Genomic DNA, 17,590 nt, shown 5'->3' on the forward strand with positions numbered 1-17,590 from the left:
TTTTCCCTTTAATGGTTTGGTTTTTGTTTTGTACATTCGTAAAACTGTGAACAATAAATACTGTGTGATCGGCCCCCAGCTTCCACTTGCCCCCCCAGCTTTCTGCAGAGGTGAAGGACACAGGGAGTGACACAGGAGGGCTGCTCTACTCATGGGAGGTGCCCAGCTCACATCATAGGCACCACAGAGCAAGGCAACATCCCAGCTCTGGCAGCAGGATGGAGTCAGGATCTGGGGACAGAAAGGTGACAGTGTGCAAGCAACATCTCAGCTAAAAAGGGGTGAAAGGCAGCATGGCCTGGTGATCTGGACGTGGATCTCCTGCTGAAGCTCAGGGCTGATGGTCCCAGAGCTCAGTTACCCCTCTGGTGTCCTGGATCTCCAAGGTGCCCATGTTCAGATGGGGATCTGCTAAAAAATATGGGATGATGCTTGGAATTGGGAGGAGATGTGGCTCCCAGGTAGGCAGAGAGACCTACATGACTTGTTGTTCCTCAGAGGAGGTAAAGGCCGGGAAGGATACCATGGGAAAATGGGCTTCCAGCTTCCTGGCTATGCCTGTGGTTTTCCTGCTGTGACTGGGGTGAAGGTCTAGACATGGAAGAAGAGATGGTGAGGGGAGAGAGTAGGGAACCCTGAGATATGGAACAGGGAGGTGCTGGCAGAGGGGGTATGGGCTGCCAGGGTAGTAAGGGGGCTGGGGAGAGGAGGTGACAGCAGGGCATGGGGTGACAGGGGACACAGGATGACAGAAGAGGCTGGAGAGAGACTGGGAGGCTGTTGGGGGAGGGTAATGTGAGCAAGGTGCTTGACGTGGAGGGTCTGCTGTGGTGATGGTGTTCTGGCATCCAGAGATGACAGCACAATTCACACCCAGAAAGGCTGGCAATGCCACCTCCCTGGGCTCTGGGATTGAGGAACTTCCACCCAGATTCTGGGGTCTGTTCTGGTGGGGTCTTCTCAACTTCTCTTGTGGGACCAAGGCCATGCTGGGAAGCAGCAGGGCATGGCCCATCAGGAAGATCTGGAGCTGGCTCAAAAGGGCTACACTGCAGAGCAGAGCATCTCTCTGAATGTCGCCCTTTCCCCCACCCCACACTTTCCTCCAGAGAGAAGAGACCAATAACCCCACAAGGACCCTGTACCCTAAGCAAATTCTTGCAGTGAGAAATAAACACCTTTGATGACGTGGAAGCTTTGTCCAGAGAGCAATCAGGTGAGAAGGGCCAACTCTTCATATTGTCTGGGTCCATCAAAGCACCCGGGAATCCCAGGTGCCACATGGGGCCTTTCCTTCTTCAGCCACTACAGTAGCTCACACCCTTTGGGCCCAGAGTGTGTAAAGCTCCTGGGATGTGCTGTGTACATCCCTTATTTGTGGCTTTGCCACTGTCTTCTTTGTCCTGCCTTCCTGGCCCCCATCCCAGCACTTCCCATTTCAAGGAACAAGCCACCAAGCTGGTGAAGGGCCTGGGTGCTAACAGAACACCCCACCATGTTCTGAACACACAGTATGGATGGGAGAGGAAATGCTTTTCCAGGAGAGCACTACAGGGAGGGACTCCAAGAGTTTCTGGCCCAAGCATGAGGGCATCCTGAGCCAGATCAGATGTTTCTTACAAGGGTGGTGGGGACAGGGATGTGTGACTGCCCTGCAGTGGGTCCCAGTCTGCCCAACAGAGTCAGGAGCCCCCACTGAATACAGGGAGAATGTTTCGGGAAGGCCAGTGCTGATCCCACAAGCAGCAGGCACCTGCCTGGATGGTTTGATCTCCAGTGCTCTGGCTCAGGGGTCATTGCTCAGCATTGTTCCAGCTTGGAACAGGCCAAGTTTGTCCTTTCACAGTTGTTTTGGGGGTTTGTGTCCCTTGAGCTCTGTGGTTCACAGCAGCATCCTTCTCACCCATTTCGCTGTTCCATGTGCCAGTGTTTGAGGGATTAGGACTAGTGGGCAGGAGGACTAGTGGGCAGGAGCTCCTGGGAGCTGAACTCTGCAGGACTGGGGCCTTGGTGAGGAACATGCATCACGTCTGCATGTGCAGAGAGGGAGGGAAGGTCCTTTCTGTGTGAAGGCAAAAGGAGGACCAGGACCCTGGATGGTCAGTGGACAGGAACAAGTCCCCACAGACCTGCATTTGGCAAATGGCCTGGGCAGGAGAGCTCAGGAGCCAGGTATGGAGCTGGTGGCTCCTGTGTTGCACTTGTCATTGTGACTGGCAGGATGTTCTTGTCTCCACAGTGCAGAAAACTCTTGGCCTCTGGGGCAATCCAGCTGGCCATCTGGTTCCTGGCTGTGATCGTCCAGCCTCTGTGAGACAAAGCCACTGTGTCTTTGCTCTGTACAAGGTGACGGCCATGGTCTGTTTGAGCACAACCTGGACCAAGGCTTGGCCCTCTGTAGTCCCTCCCCTGTCTACAGACTGTGGGAACTGGGTGGCAAATGTCCCTGAGTGTCCCTGGTGAGAGGGCTGGGTGAGCCTTTTGATGAAAGCTTGGTGCTTTTGGCAGTTTTCTCTTGGTGTTTTTAGCAGTTTTCTCTTAGTGCTTGCCCCTTTCTAAGGGAGTTCCAGGACTGGGGTGCTGAGGCTGGGAGCATGCAGAGCCCAGCAGCACTGTCCGTGACACACTGGGGAGCACAGGGACTGGATTTTTACACCTGGTGGATTCAGCCGGGGGAGCTGCTGGAACCCCACACAACGTGGTCCCAGCCAGGCAAGGGTGGAACTTTCATCCATGGTGAAGAGGAGTGGAGAGGTGGGACACTGGGAAGGTGAGGCATGAGGTGGTCAGTGAGATCCAGGAGCTCTTGAGCAAGGTGAAATTAGGGGTCAGCATGCAGAGGACTGTGGACACACACGGCATCGGTGTCGCTGGGGAGGCTGCAGGACAGGGAGCGCTGCATGGCCCGGCAGCCCAGGGGCCCGTCCTCGGCGCTGGCCGGAAGCTGTGGGCCCTGCGTGCTGCTGGATCTGCCGTCGGAGCAGAGCAGGACGCTGGAGTCTGCCTCGCACTTGGTGGTCCGGCTGTAGTAGGGCTCCATGACGTGGCGCAGTTCGAGGGGCACGGTGAGGGGCAGCACCTCCGCCTTGATCACGGCACCCAGAGGGGCCTCGGAGGAGGCTGCCCGCAGGCTCTCGGAGCGGCTCATCTTGATCAGCAGGTCAATGGTTTTGTTCTCGGACTCGAGGAGGCAGTTGGGCAGCCCGTCCCCATCTCCAGCCTCCCCGGTAGCTGGACATTTGCTGAGGGGCCCTTGGTCTTTTCCATGAAGCTTCTCGCTTCCCAGGCTCATGTTGCAGGGCTCCTTCTTGGCCTGCTGAACCTTCTCCAGACCTTCAGAGGATCTCTTCACCGACAGGTCCAGCGGTCCCTCGTGGGGTTTAGTGGCTTTCTCCAGTGCCTGGTGGATGTGGTAGAGCTCTCTTCGGATTTTGACCAGCTGGTCCCTCAGCTCTTTTTGCCCAGGGGTGTCCTCCTTTGCCAGATCAGACAGTTTCTTCTCCACCTCTTGGTACTCCTCCAAGGTTTTGGACAGGTCCCCAATAAGCACGGTTGTGGCCTCAGGGCCTGTGATGGCAGAAGACTCTTGGGGTTGGCTCTGCTTGTAGAGGCCATGGTCCAGGGCAGCACCCACAGAGGGAAGGAATTCAGTGTCATTGCCACTCTCTGGTTCCTCAGGCTGGCCTGTGAGGACATCCGAGTGCCAGTGGTCCAGGGCCTTGGGGATGTGGCCAGGGTTGGCCCTTGGACCACTGCAGAGAAGAAGTGGATACAATCAGTAGGGGAAAAGACAGGAAAATCCTTGCGCTTATGTCCAGGGCCAGCATTACCAGATTAGCCGGGTTTCCTCCACTGGCTGCTGCCAGCATGAGACCCTTCCAGAAAGGGCTTTCTGGAAGCCCTTTCAGAAGGTCAGAGCAGGCAGAGCCCTGGCTGGACCTGCACCTGGCGCTGTTCTCCCAGAGGAAGGTGGATCCTGACACACACTATTTCATGGCACCAACAAAGGGAGAGGCCAGCCTGGGGAGATGGTGCTGATCCCACCTCAGCTAGCCCAGCCTGGACTCCCCCTCTTCTTGGAGCACTGGACAATGTTGATGATGTTGACGGAAATGACCGTCCCACAGTCCTGAAGGCCCAATTGCAGGGAATCTGTCCAGCCAGCCTGAGGGCATGGAAAGGGCACGTGGAGATAGAAAACCACAGAGATCTTCTCCACAGAAAGCTCCTCTGGGTGTCAAAGCTGTGGGTTTACTGCGACATTTTTCTTGGACCCACAGCTGGACTTGCACAACCGGGGGACAAACTGAAATTCTGTTTAAAGGAGCTGTGCACATTTCTAGCCCCAGGTAAAAGGAAATGTTTGGGAACATGACCCTCCTTCTGGGCTTTGAAACCAGAAGGTGAATCAAAGGAATGCAAATGTGTATGTTTAAAAATAGACAACGATTGCTCCAGCAAACCTGGGATATCTGGGGACACAAGAGGTACCTTCCTGGTGCCTGTAGAGCACAGGTCCACCCCACAAAGACATCACATCACCTCTGGCTCCATATTGATCAGTGGAAGGCAAAGGACAGCAAGTATGACATAGCTCAGGTGCTTGGCTGCACTTGGGGGCTTTTGAGGCCCTGGAGGGCAGGGAGCTCTGCTTGGGTGGGCACTGGTGTGGACCACCAGCCTGAAGAGCGCTCAGCTCCCTGGGACTCATCCCATGGATTAGTGGGGGGAACAGAGAAACAACAGGATATGGAGATAAACAATAACAACCTGAAGTGAGGAGGCAGAGAGATCTCAGGCACCTTACCTGCTCTGGTAGCTGAGCTTCCCAGGCATCATCCTTTCGGGTCCTATCAAATCCAGCCCATCGGCAGGGAATTTCCTCTTCAGCGGGTTTCTTGGAGGGCTACTGGTCTCCAGACAGGTCACCACTGGCAACTCTGTCTTCCTGACACTGCTGTGAGTGAAAGCTCCATCCTTCATCCCCACCATGGTTTGGTAGATGTCAGTGGCTGACTTCTTGCGTAGGTTGCTGAGGCCCAAAGCTGGGTTGCTCTCCTTCTCCTGGGACAGCCATTTCTCTTCCTCTTCCTGCCCCACCACAGCAGAGTGGCTGAGCTCAGAGCCTGGCTCCTCCCGGACACCTTTGGACCAAGGAAAACTTGTCTTCAGCACGGGAACTTTCAGCAGCCCGGGTTTGTTTGGCTCACTGGAAGGTTTGTTTTGGGGTGGCGTGGGCATGACTGAGCCCACCAGCTGCTGAGGGTCTGGCTTGCTGGAGGACATCTTGCTCTCCGTGGAGCTGAAGGTGTGCTCGAAGAGCAGGGGGTAGTAGAAGCGGGGGAGGAAGGCTGAGCGCTCAGGGCTCTGCAGAGGCTGGAAGTGAGAGGCATGGGGGTGCATCAGCTGTGCTGTGGAGGCCAGGAAGGGCAGCTGAGCCAAGTGAGGGTGTGTTGTTGTGCTGTTGGCCATGGTGGGGCTCAGGTAGGAGAAGAGACTGGGGTTCAAAGGGTAGTTAATACCCAGCAGTGAGAGATTCAGGCTCTGAGGTTCATGGTAGTCACTGTAGGCTGGAGGGGGGTAGCACGGGATAATGTTGCTGTCGGTACAAGGTGGGGACACCTCAGGTGTGTTCCTCCTTTGCCCATTTGCCACCAGTTTCCATTGCTCCATCAAGATCCCACCACTGGCCAGGCATTTCTTTGGCAGTTTGCAATGCTTTGGCTTTGCATCCAGGTCAGGGGAGGCCATTTCCCTGTTCTTCATGACATGGTTCTTGAGGGAGAAGACATCTGTGATGATGAAGTCGGGCTCCACCTCCTTGCAAGGCTTGTTATCCCTCTTGTTCTTGAAGCCGAAGACCAAAGTGTTCACTTCTGGTTCAGCTGGGTCACCTTGGCAACCTGGCTCTTCGTTTCTCTCTTTCTTCTCCCCCGCATCCATCTCCCTCAGCAGGCCAGAAACATCCTCCTCCTCCTCCTGGAACTGGCCACCTTCCTCACCAGCCCCTTCAGCAGGCAGGATCTCCACCCCTGTCATCGGCTTCTCCTCATGGCCATCTCTGCTGGGGACCTGCTTGGCCCGGACGGAGCCTCCTGGGGTGGCCGCGGGGTCGCAGGTGTCCTGCTCGTCCCGCCGCCCACGCAGGCGGGAGCTCTCCGTGTGCAGCAGCCGCAGCTCCGGGTGGAGCAGGTTGCCCTTTTTGTAGGGCCAGTCAGACTCGATGAGGAGGGAAAGTGAGTTCTTGCACAGGCTGTACTTCATGTGGTTGTAGAGGTGGGACTTCTCCATGCAGGTGAAGGGACACTGGAAGCATTTGTAATTGTAGGGTTTGCCCCATGGCCTCGGGATGTAGTGAGGCTTCTTCGGCTTCCTCTCCTTGTGCTTGTAGACTGAGGTCAGCTTGCAGGCCCCGTCGTCCTTGGACATGGTGGAGGCTGCCTGGAGATGGCTCCTGGTGGGAATGGAGGGGCACGGCAGGTGAATCTTCCCACGCCTTTCTGGGAAGCACAGTGTGCCCTGGAAGAGGGACAGCATGGAGGTGGTGAGCTGTGCCTGCAGCTCCCAGGGAGATGGCTGTGCTCTTTGGGCACCTCCTGGCCCCAGACAATGGAGCCCCAGATAGTGGAGCTTCTGGGAGCTCAGTATGGAGCTCCCAGGTTTGCGATTTAAACCCAGGCTGGATGGAATTTTTGACGGAATTTTTGCCCAAACCCTGCAGGTATGCCTGTATACACTGATCCCATTATCAGCCCTCTTCTCTGAAACCACCCCAGAGGAAAAGGAAAACAAACACTATTAAAGGCGTTGGAGCTAAACCACCTCAAACTGACATTGAGGTGCCCAGGTGACCTGCCTGGCCAGGCAGAGCCTCTCTGGGGCAGCCCCAGCCCAGCTCAGGGACCATTTCCCTGCTGAGGGCAGGGGATAAAAGAAAAGAGTCCGTAGCCCCAGTACCATGCTGGTCATGGACTCGTTCGGCTTTGCCATCTCCTGGGGTACAGCAGTGCCAGAGCCTACCAAGGTGTTCCAAAGCTCTGGCACCAAAACTGCTGCAGAGTTGGCCTAAATTTGATACCAGCAACTCTGCATGTGTATGTGTGATCCAGGAGCAAAGAGGCAGTGGGATTGCAGTGGGATTGATGGACTGGATGGGAGAGGCTGCAGACTGACTGCCTGAAACCTGGTGTTACTGCCGGAAAAGCAGTGCAGCCTCCCTGGCCCCGTGGGACTGACACTGTCCCGTGACAGAACAGGGATAATCTGGCCTGGAAAACCAATCCAGGCTAAACTACACCTCCCCCACTTCCAGGTGGTGCCAAGATCAAAATGTCCAGGCAATATCCCCCACAGGACACTGACACTAGGCTGCCCCCTCTGTGCTTCCCACCACAACCTCCCTGGGGACAGCAGTGTTATGCCTGTCCCACAGCCTGGCCCCCACCAGCTCTGAAATGGGCAGGAGGCACAGCTCCCCCACTCCTCATCTCATAGAGGAGTCAGACTGCAGAGGCACCAGTCATGAAATTTGGCTCCTTCACAGATGGCCAAGCAGTCACAGGGCACCCAACACTGATGAAAATGCCTGTGGCACCCCTCTAGACGCTGCTTTGCTTTGGAGGGACTTGCCAGCTTCTCCTGGGGAGAGCAGTAAATTTGAGGGCTCATTCTGTGTGTCTGGGGCTCATTTCTCAGGGGCCAAACCCTTCCCCCATGTACCAGGTCCCAGGGCAGAGCTCTGCCCCAGAGACCTTGCAGCCAGGCTGGTGTGGGAATGCAGCACCCAGAAAGGAAAAGGCCAGAAGCAGCTCCAGATTGGCACCAATGTGGCAGCTGGAGCCATTTGGGGAAAAAATCTGCTCCCTGGCTTCTGGAAAAGAGACAAGATTTGGAGGATGGAAAGGGAAGCAGCATTTGTCTCTGCAACTTTGGGCAGCTGGGACAGGGAGTTGCCTGGGGCCAGGCCTAAGAACCTGACAGCCCCTGCAAAGGACCCTGCTCCCCAGCAGCCTGGAGTGTGCCTAGCCATAGCCCACATCCTTCTGCACATGATCTGGGGGCTTCCCTGTGGGGCTGGAGGGGACCATTGCAGCTCCCACGGCAGGGGGATCAGCACAGCAGTGCCAAGGGGCTGGGATCAGAGTGGGATGGGCAGGGAAGGAGTCCTGCAACAGTACCACATCAGAGGATAGATTGCCACATGGCCCTATGGTAGTGCCCACCTCCCATGGCTGGATGGCATTCCTGCTGCTCCCCTTGGTGAGCCCACACCTTGGGGCTGGCCTTTTGCCCTGCAGCCCCACGGCCCTGTGCTTTTTTCCCTAATCATCTTGCTCCAGGTACACAGGGATGCTCTGGCTGCAGCCTGCAATAGCAGTGACTCTGAGGGGGACAGTCCTGTGGGGACACCAGCCCCACTGCCATGTCTGGGCAGTGGCTGTGCTGGGCTGAAGGCTGCTTCCATGCTCTGGTGCCCACTCTCCTCACCCAGGGCACCTAGGGGCATCCCCTTCCCCTGGGAGCATGTTTGTGTGATAGAATTACCTGCATAGAACCATTTCAAATTTCTTTCTGAGGTTTGACATTGAACAGCGGAGTATCTACCACCTGCCATAGGGGCAGGGAATGAGCCACACTGTGGCTTTCCCAGGGGCAGGCTGAGCTGCAGGCAGGGCTGGGGGACAACCCCTGCATGCCCACGTTGTGGGCTCAGCTGGTACTCGACCCTACCACTAGGATCTGCTCATGCAGAAAATAGGCAAAAACATCCCCCTGTAATGAACCCGCGTCCCCTGGGATGTGGGGGGGAGCCCCAGGGGTGCAGCCCTGACCTGCAGCAGCCCAGGCTGATTTCTCCCATCACAGTGGGATGTGCAGGCAGAGCTTGGGGCCTCCTGCCTGCAGGTTCACCTCAGCACTCACCACTGCCCGCGGGGACACGCCTGTCCTTCAGCCCTCAGCCACGATGTGTGTGCGTCACGCCTGTGAGCTGCGAGAGCTGCACACTCGCTGCGCTGCCCAGGGGAGCAGAAGGGATGCAGCAGCAGCTGGGCAGGATGGGGCCCCTCCAAGCATCACTCCTTGGCTCCAGCCACTGAGCCTGGGGTGCCCTGAGCATCCTGGACCTGCTTGTCCCTGGTCCCCTGCCCCTTGTCACCCTGCTAGAGGGCGAGAAACCAAGAGTGGTGGAGCGGGGAGCTGGGCGCCTCTGCCCCGCTGCGATGCACGTCGCCTGTTTGCAGGTCAGTTGAACAAACATTTGCTGTTTATATGCCAGAGGCAGATTAAATCTTTGCTGGAAGACTGGAACTGGTTGTTCCATTCCTGCACACCTGATCCTCCTCCTCCAAGGCTGCTGTGAGAGCCGTTTGTTCCCCTCCTGTGCCCGGTGGTGCAGAGGATGGCAGAGAGATGTCCCATATAGGAACAGGCAGCTTGGCTGCTTCCACATCCTTAACGCTGCAGAGAGGAACAGCAAGGGAGGAAAAGGGGAAAGAGCAAAAAAGGAAGAATGGGAGAGAGTGGGGAAGTGCCCTGTGTGTGAGCCAGGCAGGCTCCGGCAGAGCGGAGGCATCCCCAGAGCTGGCTCAGGCCCTGCGGAGCTGGGAGACAGGCGTTGTGGCTCCTGGTTGCTGAACAGTTCCCGCACCAGCAGATCTTTGTGGTCTGCTGAGTCTCTCTCTGCCACAACACATTATTTCCAGTGGGCTGTCAGCTGCGGCGGCGGGGGCCGTGCCTGGGGGCAGCGCATGGCGAGGACCGTGCACCTGTGCCTGGGAATTGCAGCATCCCCGCTCTCCTCCCTGGGACTGCCGAGGGGAGAGGGGCACGCTCCGATGGAGGGAGCCGAGCGGCAAGGGGAGAAGAAAGAGAAAGGGAGACAAAGGGAAGGAAGAAGAGAGAGATGCCCACGAAAGAGATCCGCAGTCCCTGGTGCTCCAGTACTTAAAAAATGCCAGCCTGATCTCCAGGGACAGGGATGTAGGAAAGGGCACACTACCACTGGGGCAGCTGAGCCACAGCACCTCAGTTGTCCATCCAGCTCATATCTCAAATAGCAGCCAAAACTCAATTTCCAGGATGTAGGACAAGCATCTATGGTACTGCTCCAATTTTCCCTACCCATCAGCCATCCCAGCAGACCTGGTGCCACTGGATGAAGCGCAGGGAATGCACATCCCCACTCTGAATCTGCAGGAGCTTCTCTGGAAGTGGAAATGTTTACCCCTGAAGCATGCATAGCCCCATCCCCATGCTGCAGCAGGGAGTTTTTGGCACACCACCCAGAACTTCATCCTCCAGCTTGTCCCCACAAGTCCATTTGATGCCCCCCAATTCTTTGACTGGTAGAAGCAACAACTGTGGTCCCTGTCCATCCTCCAGACACATGGTTCACCACCCCACCCCTGCTTCACCATCTCCTTTCCAGGCTGAAGCTGAACACAGGGCCAAACCCTTCCAGATCCCATCCCCTTCCCTGAGCCTGCTTCTGGTGTGTGGCAGCCACTTGCAGGAAGGGGCTCAGTTCAGTGAGCTACCTGCACCAATACAAACCCCCTCCACCCATAGGTGGGCATGGGAACTTGCCCTGATCTGCTTTTGCAGGCTCCCAAGAGCTTTTCTGACTGGAACAAAGACCCTGTCTCTCAAACTGATGTCCTTTCTTTGCTGCTGACCTCCAAGTGCTTCAGTGCTGACTGGGAGGCTGCCAGGGAGCTGCAACGCTCCCATGAAAATTGGCTACCCTCAACCTTTCCCAGATGGTTGTAGGACATGGCATGGAGGAATGGGCTCAGGAAAGGCACTGAAGTTCTTCTCCAGTCAGTGTTGTTGTGATGAATCTTCTGCCTTGCACCTTGTCCTACAGCTGAGGATTCCTGTGGTCTCCTACAAGCTAGTCCTACCTTCCACAGGTGGGATTTCACTGGTGGTGCCCTGCACACCCAGCACCAACCACAGGACAGCTCTTCCCTTCTCCTACATCCACCAGGTGCTTCCTTCCAGGCTGTCCAGGCCACTCATTTCCCAGGGCTCAACATCACTCCAGTCTGTGTGGCCCTGGCATTGCTGTTTGTTATCCAGGGATGCGTTGCCCTGGTGACTGTGCCGGGACAGGACAGTGTGGAGCAGAAGGATGGCCCTTTGGTGGGATCTCACACCAACCCCACAAACCTTCCTGCTCCTGCCACTACCTGGAGTCTGCCTTTCTAGAAATTCCCGTGGGGTTTTATCCCGTTTTCCCCAGCGCCGGGGCTGGAGAGGCCGGGCAGCGCCGCGGGAGGGGAGCGGCTGGGGCGGGAGCCGCTGATCAATGCAATCCACTTTCCCTACACTACACGCTTTTGCCGCAGGGGCTGCTCAGCTATTAGCGGCTATCGGGTCCCTTTTCGTTTTCATAGCCTGGAGTGGTGTGATTTGAGCTTTTAAGCGTTTATCGGAGCTGGGATGAAGGCAATTGGCCATGGCAAAGCAGCAGGCACTCGGCAAGAGGAGGGAAGCGTGGCTGGTGGGGCTGGGAGCTCTGCTCCTCCCCAGTCTCACCCTGTACAGCCGCTGTGTGAGTGACTGAGGCCATCCCACCACCTCTGCCTCTGGCTCCCTACATCAGCAGCTTTGAAACTATTCCGACCTCGAGCTGTGCCTTCCTCCAGCTTGATCTCGATTATTGCACCCAAATCTCTACTCTTCCCAAAAGCACGTCTTCAGAAGAGCTGAGGTTTCCTGTCTCCTCCAAACAGTCAATCTTTCCATGTTTGCCCACCCACCATGTCTTCGTGTCCAAGGCCAGAGGCTGTGGCTCACGTCCTGTAGCTCAGCGTGGCTCTGCTGCTCAGAGGGTTCTTCAGCACCACTGCTGTGTCTCCATATGTGGGCTCACCAAACCGTGTGCTACACACCCCAGGGGCAAGACAAAGTCAGAGTCATGGTCTACAAATCTGACAGCATTTGGATTCCCAGCCTTTGGGTTTCCAGCATTTGGAGGGATCTGGAGTTTCTGGTTGGGGAAGTTTAGCTCTCTTCACCAGTAGATTTTGGTGAGACCCAAACCCCAGCCCAGACATGGGGTGGGTCCATCTTTGTGAGCATTGCTGCCTTTGGACGTGCAGGTTGTCTGGCATCTCCTGCCTGGCCTTGGGGTGTCCTTCAGCCAGATGATGAACATACTCCCCGTAGTCACAGCACCTCCACATGTAAAGTTTTTCCTCATTTTGTGTCAAATCTTCTCCCATTTGTGCACTTCCTCAAGAAGTGTTGCTATGTCTCTGACCTCTCCTCCAGCCTCCACCCACAAAAAGTTGGCCCGAAGGCTCCCTGTGGCAACCCCAACACCCCGTGAAAAGCATTCAACCAAGTGACAATGGGCTGGAGTCATCATCGTCTGCCTGTGACAGTCACAGCACAACTCACAGGCTCCCTGAGAGATGAGATCAGGCCGTCACAGCCTCCAGGCTACTCTCCAGAGACCTGAGGGTCCTCCACCGCAAAGGGCTTTCCTCCCACAGCCTTTCCTGCTGCGAGCCCTTCGGGGGAAGAGGCAGATCCTGGTGAGGAGATATCAGACTGTCTCTCCACATTATATCAACCACCTGCAAAGCTTCTGCCTCGGCACCACTCTGGGAGCTTCCTACATCTTCCTCCACCTCCACTCTACCTGCTAATGGAGCCTCAGGAGACCACAGGCTCCCGGCCATGGAGTCAGCAGCTCATTGGCAAAATGATCTCCAAACTTGTGAAGACATCATCGGTGTCCGAATGAAAATGTGCAGCCGATAGAGAGGAAGGTGTCTGTGCAACTCAGGAGGAAAAGCAGTAGGGTTGGCATGCAGGGATGTGCAGAGGAGGTGGTGCAGGCTGGCATGGTGAGCATAGGAAGATGATGGACAGCTGGAGAGAACTTGAGGGCTTACAAAGTGTGTGCAGCTGGAAGGGGAATGTAGGTCCAGCCATCCTTTGTGCTAAAGTCTGTGTCATGCCTGTAATGTTCAGGGCTTTCCTGTTTCCAGAAAAAAAAAAAATCCATAGCTTTTTCCAGTTTCTATGACCTGTGAAATTCCTTTCCCCACTTACAAGTTTCTCTTTTTCCTGCTGGAGAAGGAGATAGAGCCAAGGATGGATCCCACTGCCTGTGACCACCTGCATGGGGAGGTTCCCTCTCAGCCTTCCATCTGGAAGACCTCTGGGGATCTCCAGAAGCCCTTTCTGATCACTGGTACCTGTCCCCTCTGTATGCTGTGTCACACCAGCAGCAGTCCAAGACGGGCAATGTGGGGCTCAACTCTGCCCTGATTACCAAAATCCACCCCTCCTGCCCACCACAGACCAAACCACATGAGTGTCCTCAGTGTGGACACAGAGGTTAGATCAGCTCTCTGCCCACACGAGCACAGATCCCCAGTCTGGGTGTGGACAAGATTCCACCTCCTCTGCCACCTCCTCTGGAAAGCAATGAGCTCTGTCATGCACTGAGGTGCATTTAGCCACCCCTTGACCAAATTGAAGGCTCCCCAAACTTCTACACCCCAGTTCCTCCTACTAGAAATGTTTTCATCCACTTTACATTTATCCTTGGGCAGTTCATGTTCCATAAATGCCCTCCACTTTGCTTCTCCTGGCCTGGCAGAACCCAGCTCTTTTTGTGTCTCCTGAGACACTCCAAAGATGGCCAAAGGTTCCCATATTGATACAACCTTGCTCTCTCCCACCTGCTGTTCTTGTATTTGTTGCTCGGGTGTCCTGCTCCACCAAATCACTCTCCATCTTCCAGATGCACCTTCTTGCAGTTCAGATTTACCCCATATCCTCTGGGGACAGGAACAGGGAGTCTTCACCCCTCCTCTGCCTGTCCCCCTACTGCTTTGCAGTCCAGCCCTCTCCTGCTCCTGGATGTGTCCATTGCTGTGTCCTCACTTACCCTTTGCTGCAGGAGAGGAGCTTCCACACAAGGACATCCCAGGCATTTCCCTCCCCTTCCCTGTCCCCATTCTTTCTGCTATCTTCAGAGCCTTTCCCATCCTCTCCTCTCTTGGTCCAGCTCCTGGCCATTGAGATCCTGGCCCTGCTCATGTCTTGGATGTGGCTTCTTTCCTGAAAAGCTGCTTTTCAGCTCATTTGCCAGGACATACCCTGCTGCAGGGGGCTACTGCATCCCAAATGCAGGACTTTACCATTCCCTTTCTCCAGCTGGGAGCTGCACCTTGCACAGCCCATCGAGCCTGGCAGTCCAGCCAGTTTTTGACTCACCTTGTCTTTGCATTTCCAGTTTGGCCATGAGGACTTTGCAGGAGACCACATCTGGGGCCATGCTAAGGTCACTTAAACAAAATCCCTTTCTCTCCCTCCCCTGTTTTGGCAGCCCGTCCTCTCCCCACAGTGGGCAGTTGTGCTGCTCTGGCAAGATTTGCCCCCAATCAATTCACCCTGACACCTTCTTGCAGTCCTTGAAGATGGAAAGGACTTCAAGGAGGGCTCACAGCTGTCTCAGAGATCAAGATTATGTCTGACTTGCTCTGGGTGCTCCCGATGGGTCTGAGCCATGTGTGCTGCAGGGCCAGGGGCCATCGTGCCCCTGCAGGGACCTCTGCACCTCTCAGCAGAGACTGGGATGGAGCTAGCAGTGCCCACAGCTGGCCCTCTTGGGGCTTCCTCGCTTGGGTCAGTGTCCCCAGGGGCTTGCAGAGCAGAGCATTGCCGGTGGCAGCCACCCAGCCCTCATTTGGGATCACTCCACGCAGCCAAAGAACTTTGCTCAGTACATGCAGCAGGCACTCCGTCTCTGCCTCCCTCCTGATAGACTCTCCTGGCAGCTCAGGTGGGCAGGGGAGGGCAGGAAAGGGGACCACAGGTCACAGGGAGCAGACCTTGCACAGTACACCCCTCTGTTTTCCTGGCTGGAGTGTTGTTCTCCCAGGGTAATCCCCAAAGGTCCTGCCTCCTCTAAGTCACAGGACAGGTCTCTTTGTAGCCAAAGTGTGGCCAAAATGGGGCCGTGATTTCAACCACTCCTAGGAAAGGGGAGTTGCAACGCTGTTGCAATGCTGCAGCCCCTTCCATGAGGACATGGGCTTATCCCTGCTCCTTCAGCCAGCTATTCTGGGATGGAGGCATTTAAATCATGGCAAGGTTCAACCAGCCACCAAGGAACTGCCACCTGCGAAAGACTTGTTATGTTTAAGGTTAAAGCCAATAAAATAAACTGGGAAGGGGGGGTTTGATATGCCGTGGGCAGTTTTGTGACCGCATCCATGAAATCCAGCCCACTGTAAAATCCATTTCAAAATGGTCCTAAATAGGAACATCCCCTGCTTCTCCCTCCCCATCCTTAGGGGAGCACAAACAATTCCACCTGCTAAATAAAAATCTAAAGGGGAAATGGTTCAATGCTGGTTGGGAGAGCTTGGGAACAGCAGGGAAATTGCAGAGCAGAAAAGCTGGTTGGGATGAACTCCAGGGAATGTGGAGGAGCTCTGCCAGGCAGAAGCCTTCTCACAGGGATGGGACACCCTGGCAGAAGGCCAGCACACAAGGACACCCAAAAACCCTTCAGGAGAGGAACTCAGATTGTTCCTGGGGGATACCCTGCTCCCAGCAGAGAGGAGGGAGGAGGCTGTTCTGAAGGGACACAGAGCGCATCCGGCAGCATATCACACCCTGAGCACAACACACCTCTTTGCAGCCTCTTTGCAGGCAGATTTCTCTCCAAAACATGTTTTTATTGGTATTTATTATTATTATTATTATATACTTATTCATTCTTGGTCAGGACCCTCTGCAGTGCTGTGGGCTGACCCGTGGGCAGCAGGCACCTCTTTACCTTCTGCCAGGTACTTGGTAGTGGTGTTTGGCTGGGCTCTTAACGCAGATTAAGGGTGGTGCTGCCTGCTGGGATCCTCCCTGCGTTTCAAGCTCCATTGCACCCCAAAAATGGGCCGAGCTGAGCTGCTCAGCCCCTGGCCCTGCACCATAGGCAGTGCCTGGGCTGCAGCGTGGGGACGGGAGCCGAGGGGTGTTGCTGTGACTGGAGGCAGAGCCGCTGAGCGGGCAGGTAGCACTTGGCCACCGAATTGCCCAGCGAGGTCTGCACTGGCCGAGGGATGACCAGGACGAATAAGAAGGGCCCCAGGCAAAGCCACCGGGGGGAGGCAGGGATGTTGTTAGCTGGCGCAGGAAGCGGGAATTCAGCTCGTTAACCTGCGCCGAGCCGCAGGACGAGGTGGAATGGCCGTGCAGTCGCATCCCTGCGGGTCCCAGGTGCCCGCACGGCGCCGGGAGCAGCCGCTGTGACAGTCCCCGGGATGCCTGTGCAGGAAGGGGGGCTGTCTTCATCCCCCTTCCAAACCGCGGTCCCCCCACTGGATGGGGCAGCACTCTTAAATTCCTTGGGATCTCCAGGAAAGAGTGAGAAGACCTAAGGGAATGAGGGGTGACACATCCACGACCTCCTGTCCCAGATTTTCACAGAGGGGAACCCAAATCCTCATCATGGGGGAGGAGTGAGAGCAGGGCAGCAGCATCCAGTGGGCACCAGAAATTTCTCCCCATGCCAGTCCCAGGGTTTGCCACCAGCCTGATACACAGCTGGGCCTCACTGACCTGATTTCCTTACCTTTTTTCAGGAAGCCCCTGACTGCTGTGGACTATTCCTTGTTATGTGACCTTTTGATTTAATTGCCAAAATTCCTACCATCACGCATTCCCTGGCGTGAGGAAGTATATTCCTAGTGTCAAGTATATTCCTAGTGTTAAGCATCTCAGTAACTCACCTCCTCTGGCAATTCAACCGCTCAGTTTAATTTTCACTTCCTTTAAGAAGGATTTAGAGTAAAAAAAAAAAAAAAAGGATAACAAGTATAATACTGTCTTACTGTTAAATTTCCCCGTTCCCCTGGTTTGTATTTTTTTCACAATTGCAAATACGCATCACATCTCCAAACCTGCAGAAAACCATTGATCTTTTTGATTATTACTCAAACGGGGAGAGGTAAATATGTTAAAATTAACCTGCGCCCTCCCAGGCTGGTTTCCTTTTCCCGATGTATCCTTTCATTTTCCCGTGGAGAAACCAGTCAGACCTCTGCAATCACCACACGGTCATGGGAAAAGCATCCAAAATCCTCCAAAAACTTTCTATTGTCAGGGACTCGTGTGAGCAGATCCCTGGTGAAGGCAGTCGGACGTGTCATTAGGAGAGCAACCCAAGCAGAAAGGCCCCATATGACCTCCCCGGTGCCGAGTGCCTTTAATAATCAGGAGTTACACGGCTTGCAAAGAGACCGGGGAGCGGGATTAAAGAGCATCCCTTTGGAACCGTCGGCTCCTGCTCCCAGCGGGTTTGCACATCCCTGCTCCGGGCACCGGCTCCTGCTCCCGGCGAAGCCCGTGCCTGCGGCGTGGCACAGGGCTCCCCTGGGCACCGCCAGATGCCCGGAAATTTATTTGGGAGAGTGCAAAACTGGCAGGAGCAGGCAGCTTTTAACAGGGGGTTGTTTTCCGCTACACGTCCTTGGTGGGTTTTGTTCCCTGCCCAGACCCGCAGTGAGTCCCTGCGCTGCCTCCAGCACCGTCCACCCTCCGCCCACCCCATCCCTCCCCA

At 55.6% G+C, this 17,590-nt stretch overlaps 1 protein-coding gene across 5 annotated transcripts in view; it reads right to left on the reverse strand.

Moving 5' to 3' along the window:
- The window catches only part of PRR35 (proline rich 35), a 24,701-nt gene continuing 7,111 nt past the window's right edge, over positions 1-17,590 (reverse strand). For 2 of the 5 annotated variants that reach the window (XM_038150922.1, XM_038150919.1), the window contains exons 2-3: positions 4,808-6,454; positions 1-3,752 (exon numbers count right to left, since the gene is read on the reverse strand). In XM_038150922.1, coding sequence (XP_038006850.1) covers positions 2,822-3,752; positions 4,808-6,429 — 2,553 coding nt within the window. In that variant the 5' untranslated portion in view covers positions 6,430-6,454 and the 3' untranslated portion in view covers positions 1-2,821. Of the gene's footprint in view, positions 3,753-4,807; positions 6,520-16,998; positions 17,527-17,590 lie in introns of those variants that run through there. The other 3 variants (XM_038150920.1, XM_038150917.1, XM_038150921.1) reach the window with 2 other exon arrangements.

Source organism: Motacilla alba, chromosome 14 (genome assembly GCF_015832195.1).
Source record: "Motacilla alba alba isolate MOTALB_02 chromosome 14, Motacilla_alba_V1.0_pri, whole genome shotgun sequence".
NCBI classification, from domain to species: Eukaryota; Metazoa; Chordata; class Aves; order Passeriformes; family Motacillidae; genus Motacilla; species Motacilla alba.